The 9,885-nt window shown below is 29.9% G+C and overlaps 2 protein-coding genes across 5 annotated transcripts; one reads left to right on the top strand and one right to left on the bottom strand.

The window, feature by feature from the left end:
- The first annotated feature begins 293 nt into the window (after positions 1-293).
- On the top strand, positions 294-3,591 carry Pex14 (peroxisomal biogenesis factor 14). The gene is made up of 4 exons (XM_029299041.2): positions 294-501; positions 684-1,007; positions 1,362-1,597; positions 2,347-3,591. The coding sequence occupies exons 1-4, from the start codon at positions 451-453 to the stop codon at positions 2,513-2,515; spliced, it is 780 nt and encodes a 259-aa protein (XP_029154874.1). The 5' UTR covers positions 294-450; the 3' UTR covers positions 2,516-3,591.
- Dd (CTD nuclear envelope phosphatase 1-like protein dullard) lies at positions 1,860-7,749 on the bottom strand. Of its 4 annotated transcripts, none has more exons than XM_029323255.2 (5): positions 7,585-7,749; positions 6,745-6,811; positions 6,453-6,654; positions 6,074-6,291; positions 1,860-5,725 (listed from the first exon to the last, which is right to left on the bottom strand). In XM_029323255.2, exons 1-5 carry the CDS (start codon positions 7,681-7,683, stop codon positions 5,580-5,582), a joined length of 732 nt encoding a protein of 243 aa, XP_029179088.1. In that variant the 5' UTR covers positions 7,684-7,749; the 3' UTR covers positions 1,860-5,579. The 4 variants fall into 4 exon arrangements, with proteins under 4 accessions (XP_029179088.1, XP_029179170.1, XP_029154774.1 ...); XM_029323337.2 differs by having other exon boundaries at positions 7,594-7,749; XM_029298941.2 differs by having other exon boundaries at positions 6,453-6,664; positions 7,594-7,659.
- Positions 7,750-9,885: the final 2,136 nt, after the last annotated feature.

The following is a 9,885-nucleotide window of genomic DNA, read 5'->3' as shown; positions in this document are numbered from 1 at the left end:
TTTTTTTTTTTTTTACATACGTATAATGAAGATAACTGCAATTTGAGGTTTGTTCTTTACAATAGAATTTTTATTGTGTATATACACTAATTCACTTCTTTCTCTTTCTTTTCAACACTTGAATATACATCTGTTTTATTTTCAGTGCACAAACCTTTTAGTATAAAGTTCAGTTATGAGGAACAAGTTTTTGATTGGAGCAGCCAAGTTTTAAATTTAAAAGAAGCAAGAATGAATCTAGAGGGCGCTTTCTTGATTATAACGATCGATTATAATCGATCGCTCTCTCGCGCAGTCACTGTAGACGCATGCGGTATTGTTTATCGGAGACAAGATAGGAGAAAATGTGATTTGCATTTTAGTGATGTAGGACTTTGTGGAGTAATGCCGTTTTAATTATAAGTATATAATATAATAAAAAGTCACGCGGTCAAAGATCATCTGATAAAAATGACTGATCAAGATACAAATAATAATGCTCCTCCGTTGCGGGAAAATTTAGTAAGTTATTAAAAAAAAAAAAAAAAATCATGAAGTTATATAAAAGTAAGAAAAAAAATTATCGCGCAACAGAGAATTACTTCGTTGGATTTAATTGTCATAAATTATACATGCGTGTATAGTGAAGATTAGCTGCTAATTCATTCGTTGCTTTGTTTTAATTTAAATGCGTATTATTTAAGGTGAAAACTGCAGTACAGTTTCTACAAAATCCCAAAGTGTCGTCGAGTTCGTCGAAACAGAAGCAAGAATTTCTTAAGAGGAAAGGCCTGACAGACGAGGAGATTAAGACAGCTTTTAAGCTAGCATCTATTGACAATACCACTGATCGCAATGTTTTCCAGAATCAAAATTTATATACCACTGTACAAATGCCACAAGGACCTGTTTATCCTTATCATCAAACGAGCGTTTACCAATCGACACTTTTCCAAAAAATTAAAGATATCTTTAATACAACTGCCTTAGTTGGAGCGACAATATATTTTGTCTATTGGCTTTATAAGGTACTTTATACAGTGCAAACAAGTTATAATAGAGGTCTGTTCTTTTCAGCTGAACAGGCTGCCCTAGTTCAAAGTTAATCTTTTTTACCCCACTTTGAAAGGAACAACGTGAACTTTGAACTAGCATAGCCAGTTTGACTGAAAAGAACAGGAACAAGGTGAACTTTGAACTAGCACAGTCAGTTTAGCTGAAAAGAACAGACCTCGCATCTTATTTAAAATATTGTGAAAAATTACCAACAATTTGGGTTTTCTCTGATCATTCCTGAATTTTGATTATACAAAATAAGAATAAAATAATAATTCTCATTTGTCTTACATCAGTCAAACATAATAAAGTTTCTAATTTTGCAGAAGTTCATAGGACCCTTTTTATTTGGTCGAAAAAAGAAGAGCAGTGTAGAAGACAAGATAACAGAATTAGACAAGACCGTTCAGGATTCAATGAGAGAAGTAAAAGACTCTATTTTAAAGATGGAGGGTGATGTGCAAAAACTAGCTCAGCATCAAGCAATGGATCCTACTATTCCACAATTGGTGCATGAATTAAAGCAGGATTTGTCTAGTCTAAAAGCTTTACTCCTATCAAGGTATATCCAACTTTTTTCTTTTATATATACATAGTTTCTTGTATTAATATACAGAGTGTTTTATTTTAAATAGGGAAATAATTTAATCTCAGTTTTTCTGTATTTAATTTTTGTTATTTATTTCAATTAAAAATTTTTATATTTTTTAATTTATTTTCTGGCAAAGTTTATAAAACATTTCTCAACATCAATGATTTTAAAAATATTCACATACATCATTTAAAATAGGACACTCTATATATTATAGATAATAATGCATAGATCAGTAATAGCAATTTATTGCTATACAATGAGATTATTTCATTTAGACATTATTTGCCATTTTGTTTTCGTATATGTAGTATTTGCTTATATTAAGATCATTCTTTTTACAAGAGATCAATCGTTGTCACAACCTCACACTTTGCACACTCATACATGTACAATTTTATTCAAAATTGCTTAAAAACTTGATACTTGCGCGTTTGGATGCCCTGATAATTTTTTAAACAAGAGTTTTACAAAATACAATTTCAAAATATAAATTTGTGCTTTTCCTCATCTTACTCCTACTTTTGACCATTTGCGTTTTTGAATCAATCTTTGATTGATTCAATCTTTTATTGTAAACAGTTTTCTGATTATATCTGTATATATACCTTTTCATATTATGTGTGTACACGAGAAAAATTCACTGTAGTCTCAAATTTTTACATGCTCTGACTGTCTATATCTATTATCTATTTCTAATTTGCAATTGTTTAAATTAGGAAACAATTCCCTAGTGCCCCGGCTTCTATTCCACCATGGCAGTTGGATGCGACAAATGTAAGCCAAGGAAAAGCAACTGAACGAGAGGATGATGCTGGAAGTGGAAGTAGTACTAATAATTCAGATAGTTCTTTAGAAATGATCCGAGAAGACCCACCCAAAGAGTAAATTTAGAAATTTCGTATATAATGATATTCTTCAATGTATGATATATTCTGCATAATATGTTGAAATGGATTATGGTTTTCCAATATTATACGATATTTTTAATTTGTTATTTTTAAAATCTATTTTCATAGGTTTCAAAAATCAAAGATGTTATTTTTATATAAATAGAATTGTACAGTCTTAAAAAAGAGACTGTTCAGGATTAAAGAAAATTCTCTCTTTGTGAAATCTTTTTTTTTTAATATTTTGTATACTCGTACTACAAATTATATTTTTAGTGAAATTCATGGTTCCTAAATTTTAAATTTTAACATCAATTATGTTAAAGAATAACTTTGATTCATTAAAAAAATATAAAAGTTTTATATATTAGTTATTATCGTTGTACAATAAAATAATGAATAAATTAGTCAAAATATAATAAATATATTGAATAAATGACGTATTTCCTTACTTGTAAATTTAAAATATGTTCTTTGTATAATATCTGAAGAAATGTTTATAGTTTCTAGAAAATTTGCTTCGATACTTTATATCATCACTGTACAGATATAAGAAAGATAAAGAGAAAATAACAGGTAAAAATTATTTAATGATTTTTGAGACGTTTTCAGATGAATAGAGAATTTTTTCCATTTTATAACTGTGGGATTTATGGTAATTAATGTATATATTATACAAATATTTTACATAATATGTAAGAAACTTTTTGTAGATTTGTAAGAGCCAAGTCGTCTTATGTGAAGACAACTCATACCTAGTAAAGATGTGACATTTTGCCAGGAAATAAGATAATAAAATTAACTGCTTAATATATTTTATGTAAATATCAATATTTTAATCTCGAATTAAATCGAAGACAGTCATAATACAAAGTATCGTATTAAAGAATCTTATAAATTTTGTAATTCAAGGTGAAATTTTGTGTGTCATATTACAATACAAACTAAAAAAATTAATGTATTTTTACATTATAGTACTTGTCTGTATCTGTGTCACAGACTTATAGATACGCGCGTGTCTATGCATGTATATTTCCGGATACAATTTTATGGAATAAATAGATTTTAACATTACTTCCATTCACAGAATACTATATGCATCACCCATCAGTTCATATCTTAAGAGAATAATTGTTATGTACAACAGAAAGTGTACAACGAGAGTTCTCTATAATATACAATAAGATAAATACTTAAATTAAAAAAATCGTTACTGAGAAATGATTGATGTTATTAAATTTTACACGCATGGTTTTTTTTCTGAAAGATTGTACGAATAAATTGATTTTATACATTTATATATAAATGCATATATATGCATGTATATATTTACATATATGTAAATATTTTTTTAAATGAAATCTATATTTTATAACTTATTATATCGATCATTCATACAAAAATCGCGCTCCATTAAATACATTCCGAGTAATATGTACAAGATGTAAAATGTTCGATATTATATGATTAAATGAGCGAACGAAGTACACAGGCGTGTATGTGTGTTATGTCGTGGGTTCATTATCTTTCTATTATCTCACTTACAAAGAGAACTAATAACATCCGATTCATCGACCTTTTTCTCTTTGCGACCATACGCCAACTAAGTTATGCAATTTAATATATGAATGAAAAGAAGAATATTTCTTTTTAAATATAATATTTGACCGTAAGGTTTCGATATATTTATCGAATATTTGTAGCAACTGAACACTAAGTTTTTATATTGTAAAATCTTTTATCTTTGTTACAAGAAAATACAATATTATAGCATTATATATATATATATATATAATAATATAATATAATTATATATAGCATATTATTAACTTATATAACGACTTTATTTATAGTTAAACATTTTATTATAAAATAATACAAATTTAAATATAACATATATACAATGAACAAAAATGTTATAAATTGCAGTATTTTGTTTTGTACAAGATTTGCAATATTTGATTATTTATAAAAAAATGTTTTCTTATACAAATGATTGAATATTTGTACTAAAATTCTAGCAAGAAGATTGTATAGAATGATTTGCTTACACTTTGCAATTTTACTATTATTAGAGTTATTAAGTAAGCTGTACGGTGCTTAGCAATGACAGTAAAAAAAAACTCTAACATTTACATATACTTTTACGGTCAAATTTCTTTAGAATTTTTAGAGTTTCTTTTCATGTATACCATAGTAGTTGCAACTACTATGTCATATAAAAAAGATCAAAATCAATTGAATCGTAAATGTCATAAACTCTCCTTGTTAGAGCGCTTATCAATGCAATCAATCAACATTATAGATCATAATAGTAATATTTCATTTTACGGAAGTTTTGATGAGAACAGATGTCATTCTCTCTTTTACCTGGTTTTATATTAATACTTCTTATTATAGATAACCAGGACAACTGCCTCACTGATACAGTGAGTTACAGCAGCATCCGTTTGACTTAGTGTACATCTCTCTCTCTCCCTCTCTCTCTCTCTCTCTGTCTATACATCCTAGGTAAATAATATACAATAACAAAAGTACTTCTCATTTCGATATTCATTCCCTTTTCCTTCCATAATGTGTGTCTACCAGAATATATAAATAAAAACTTTTAAGTAATCTTACCTAAAACGAAAAACCTTGCAGGCTAGTAGTCCTATCTTATTTTCGTATCTTTCGGTCTTTGGCAAAGGCTTGTGTATAATAGAGGAAATAAAAAAAAATTCAATTCACGATTTTTTGCATACATAGGGACTATACAACATAAAGAATTATCCTAGGATGTTTTGTGCTGACATAATTATTGGCTGAATACACCACTTTCCTTCGATATTTACTCGTCATTGTTTATCGAGTATAGAAAAAAACAAGGATTGAAGAAGGGGATTCTTTTTCTCTCTCTCTTTCTTTCTCTCTCTTTCTCTCATTGATTCTCTCATTATACGGGCAGCGATCTAATGTTGCTATTATCAATAACAATAATAATCCTAGGCTAGACACACTAACTGAAACTGTTAGCAGTTTCATTTCTAGAATATCTAGTGTATCGCTTAATCTCAGTTATGCTACCAAGTATGATGTAAATGTAAATTCCTTGAAAGAACGGATCGTACATCTTGCGTGAAACGAAGAGCGTCCAAGACCGGAAGTAAGCTTAATAAAGCGGTATCTCCCGCATCGCTGAACCATGATTTTATAGGTATCGCATTATCTATGACAAAGAAAACGAATTAAGCGATATGTGCAAAATCCTGTTTGAAATTTAATTATGCACATTGCTTTTATATAAATCGAGATTGATTACAAAATGCAATTAAATAAATGTTTCTCAATAATTTTTCGATATATAACGTATATCATATTTTTCAATGTAAAAAATTGTAAAAAAAGTTTTATGCTCAATTTGCAAACAGAATAAAAAGAATACGCTTACGTATTTCTGATTCTTCTGTTACAAGTTTTTGATACATTATATTTCACATACAGCAGAAACGATTAAAATCATATATATATATATATATATATATATATATATATATATATATATATATATACTTACGTGGATAGGCTCTGTAAGCCCCTGGGCTGTTATCAAGAATAAAGACTGAGGAGAGATCTGAGCAGATTGCCGACAGATCTTTGGTATAGGAACCCATTTCAGGTGTACAATGTTGTCTATAATATCTGCGCCTTAAGATACCTCTGTTGTTATCTAGTTTATCTGCGACTGCTGCCCCATAAATTTCCATGGATGCAGTGAAGACTACAAGCTCGTACCTATAAGCATAATATCAATATGCAATCATTAGTGGAGAATAATTGATGCAATCTTATCTGATAAAGTATAAGTACAAAGTCTAAGTGTGTGAGATTTTAATATTTATTCGTCAATAAAATACTTGAGAGATTGTTCTTTGTTATACAATTATAATACTTACCATTGACTAACAATGTCCAAGAAAAAGTCTACGTGTGGTCTTTTATGAACGAAAAATCTAACAGGATGTCTGTCTATTGTAACCTTAAGAACAAAATCAGGAGGGGTGCCAGGCCTGACAGTCGGCCTTGCCACTCCATCGTGATGAGAATGAATTAATGTTTCGTCTAAATCCAATACTAATACTTTTCTTTTAACTATACCTGAAACATTCTCGTATTATACACACAAATATTAAGAATATTGATCGCAATATATAAGTATAAAAATTCACACATTATTGTGATACTTACTAAGTCTGTGCCTAGATAAAGGTGAAAGTGGGAAGATTTCATATTTGACTGGTTGCATTTGCGAGATCTAAAACAAGACAAAATACACATGCAATTTATATATCACAGATTTGTAATATGTAAAAATATAAATATAGCAATTGCAAGAATACCAGTAGCCATAAATTGCTTCTGTACAATAAAAAATTGAAAAAAAATATATCAATATTTGTTACAAAATAACAAGATACTTTTATAATTCAGAAAACAATAACTAATAAATATATTACAGTATAATTCAATAAATGATTGTAGGTGCATGTGATTGGAAGAAAAAAGTGAATAGATGTATTATTTACATCGCATAATAATTGAAACATAGATTACATAGATAAATGGTAGTGTATTAAGTAATTATTTATACTTTTAACTTATAAACAAGTATGAGTGATGACTTATGAAACAATCAGTATATTTAAATGATTAATTAGTAAAATATATATTGTGCATTATTAAAAAATTTTGTTATAATAAAAAAAAGCATCCCATACAAGGGAAGACTACAATTCTAAATCTTTTAAATATGAAAATATATTTTTGCATACACACGCACACACCACACACACACACACATATATACTCTTGTAAAATTCAACAAGGTAAAATTCTTGAATTTCTTGACAAGTTTTGATAAAAGTTGAGCTAATTATTCCGAAAACGGATGATCCCTAGAGTCATCGATAACAATAACATCAATGAAATATATAGATATATAGAGATATAAAGAGAGAAAAGAGAAGCGAGCGGAGGTGCTCCTCTCTAAAGCCTGACTCCGGAAGAAGGCGCGAAGCACCTACTTACGGCTCTAACCTGCTTCTTGAGTAGAAAGCAGACGCAGGTCCACACGCGGGAGGCCATTAAGAGGAAAGCTCTCATCCCCATCTGCAATTGCTTCAGCATCTCTACTGGTCTTCTCACCGGGCCGAAGTCCGGCAACGCTTTATCTCTCCAGTCTCTCGGGGTCTCCGCTGTGTGTGTCTTCCTTTTTCCTTCCCTCCCCCCCACCTCCTCCTCCAGCACCTCGAGGATGTGTCTCGCCACTTCACTCTGTCACCGCGAATCGCGGATCGCGACGACGCCGCGCACCAGGAGGCTCGCCTCCGACTCGTCGTCGTCGTCGTAGAGCCCCGCGAGGACCCAGGGAGAGCTGCTTATTCTGCTGCGGGGCCGCTGCTCCTGCCGCTTTCGTCGTAAACAACACGCGCGACACTCTCGGCCTCGGCGTCTCGAGGCGGAAGAGCCGACGACGCGTCCACCTACGGTCTCGGCGTACGACGACTCGCGCGACGTGGGTCAACGTCAACGTACACCCTTACCGCGGTTCCTTCATGTTTTCCGAGCAGGACCGGAGACTTCCTACGCGCACCACGCAGCGGCCGCCATCTTCCGCGCATCGACCCAATTTTTCCGCACTATTCTCGCCTCGCTCGCACAGCATCGCGCTTATCGCATTTTTCGAAACTCAGAATCGTCATCGACGTTGTGCTCTCTCCCGAGAGAACTTCAAACTGTACTTGCAATTATATAAGCTGCATTTAATTCGATATCATACATGTATCTCTCCCTCATATATATATTGTGTATATATATATATATATATATATATATATATATATAATATATAATTAATATTGATTTCATGATATTTAAATAACGCTTTTCAATATACATATATACACATAAATAGAAGAGCATATTATATATATATTTTATATAGAGAGATTATATATGTATTATATATTATATATAGAGGAAAAAATTACGATAAAAGTCAAAAGTATATATTTTTCATTTTTTTTATGAGACCAGATTTAGTTAAAATTAAAGATTCGAGGGTACTTTTAAAAAATTTAACTCGAATTGTAACATCGCAATTAAATTTGAAGAAATTATTATTAGAAATACTAGTTTCTTGTGCAACATAATGACATTTTTGTTACATACGCAAAATATTTGCTGGAAATAGATTTATTAATTACATTTTTTAAATTAATACATTTGCTTGCTAAATATGTACGATCAATTATGCATACATAATCATAATTATCAAATAATAATCAACAAAATGTACAAATTTTTCATTAATAAAGTACAACTCTATACAATTCTTTAAATTCTTTAAATTCGATCAATTATTTTGCTAATACATAGTCAAACGTTTTCTTACATACATTTTTCTTTTGTACTTTACAACGAAATATATACATAGAGGGAAATTACAAATTGCAAGTTACAAGAGGAAAAACAAATCGATATTATATCTCATTCCATATAGATACGCTTATAAATTATAGAGATTTGTATATATATTTATATATATATGTACAATAATTATGTATATATCATGGATTTATCGTAATATATCTGATCACGACTTTATAATTACATATATCAGTTTGCAGAGAATGATTGTGACAACATTTAATGATAAGTCTATGATATATACGTATCAACGTTGATAATAAAAGACATAGTGAACTAAACTATCTCTAAAAGTTACATAAAAAATCTATGTACTAGCTCAAATAATTAATCAACTTCAATCTTTAGAAATTAGACAAAATTACAGTACAAAATATATTACATAACAGCTTGACAAACACCGCGCAAAAGAACATTATTTATAGTAGTCTGAAAGGAGAAGATCCTGCATTTTTCCATTTTTATCTTTGATCATATTACACATGCTGGTTCTTTATAACATAATGTTATTGTTCATGTAGCTTTCCAGAAGCAGAGTGGCTATGAAAGAAATATCTCGAGAAATATATTGGCAGGCATGAGTGCGTCTTGCTGTGAAATATTAATTGAAATTTTTTTTATCCAATAAATCAATCAACAGATCAAAGTCTAAGTAATTAATAATAATTCGTAATTCAAATATTTTCAATACTGTTATAAAAATTTTTTTCGTCGTAAAATTATCAATTAGAGTTTGTTGTATTACGATAAACAGAGTTTTGCCTTGTCTCTTCAACAATAATATGATATTAAAAAAATTACGCACTATCGTCTGTTCTACGGATATTTTTCAGCGTTTCGTTATCTAATATATATATATATATATAATAATAATAATAAGGCGTTTTCGATGTTTAACTT

This window comes from Nylanderia fulva, unplaced genomic scaffold (assembly GCF_048542155.1).
Source record: "Nylanderia fulva isolate GAGA-0341 unplaced genomic scaffold, ASM4854215v1 Scaffold3, whole genome shotgun sequence".
Classification (NCBI taxonomy): domain Eukaryota; kingdom Metazoa; phylum Arthropoda; class Insecta; order Hymenoptera; family Formicidae; genus Nylanderia; species Nylanderia fulva.
The sequence above is the reverse complement of the archived record's forward strand: the minus strand, read 5'-3'. Positions and strand labels throughout refer to the sequence as shown.

Excerpts from the sequence above, each read along its gene's own strand:
- Pex14 (XM_029299041.2), top strand. The coding sequence starts at position 451 with ATGACTGATCAAGATACAAATAATAATGCTCCTCCGTTGCGGGAAAAT. Across the intron at positions 502-683 it reads CTCCGTTGCGGGAAAATTTA|GTGAAAACTGCAGTACAGTT; the intron begins GTAAGTTATTAA and ends GTATTATTTAAG. Across the intron at positions 1,008-1,361 it reads TTGTCTATTGGCTTTATAAG|AAGTTCATAGGACCCTTTTT; the intron begins GTACTTTATACA and ends CTAATTTTGCAG.
- Dd (XM_029323255.2), bottom strand. The coding sequence starts at position 7,683 with ATGCTGAAGCAATTGCAGATGGGGATGAGAGCTTTCCTCTTAATGGCC. Across the intron at positions 6,812-7,584 it reads TCAAGAAGCAGGTTAGAGCC|ATCTCGCAAATGCAACCAGT; the intron begins GTAAGTAGGTGC and ends GTCTTGTTTTAG. Across the intron at positions 6,292-6,452 it reads TTGGACATTGTTAGTCAATG|GTACGAGCTTGTAGTCTTCA; the intron begins GTAAGTATTATA and ends TTATGCTTATAG.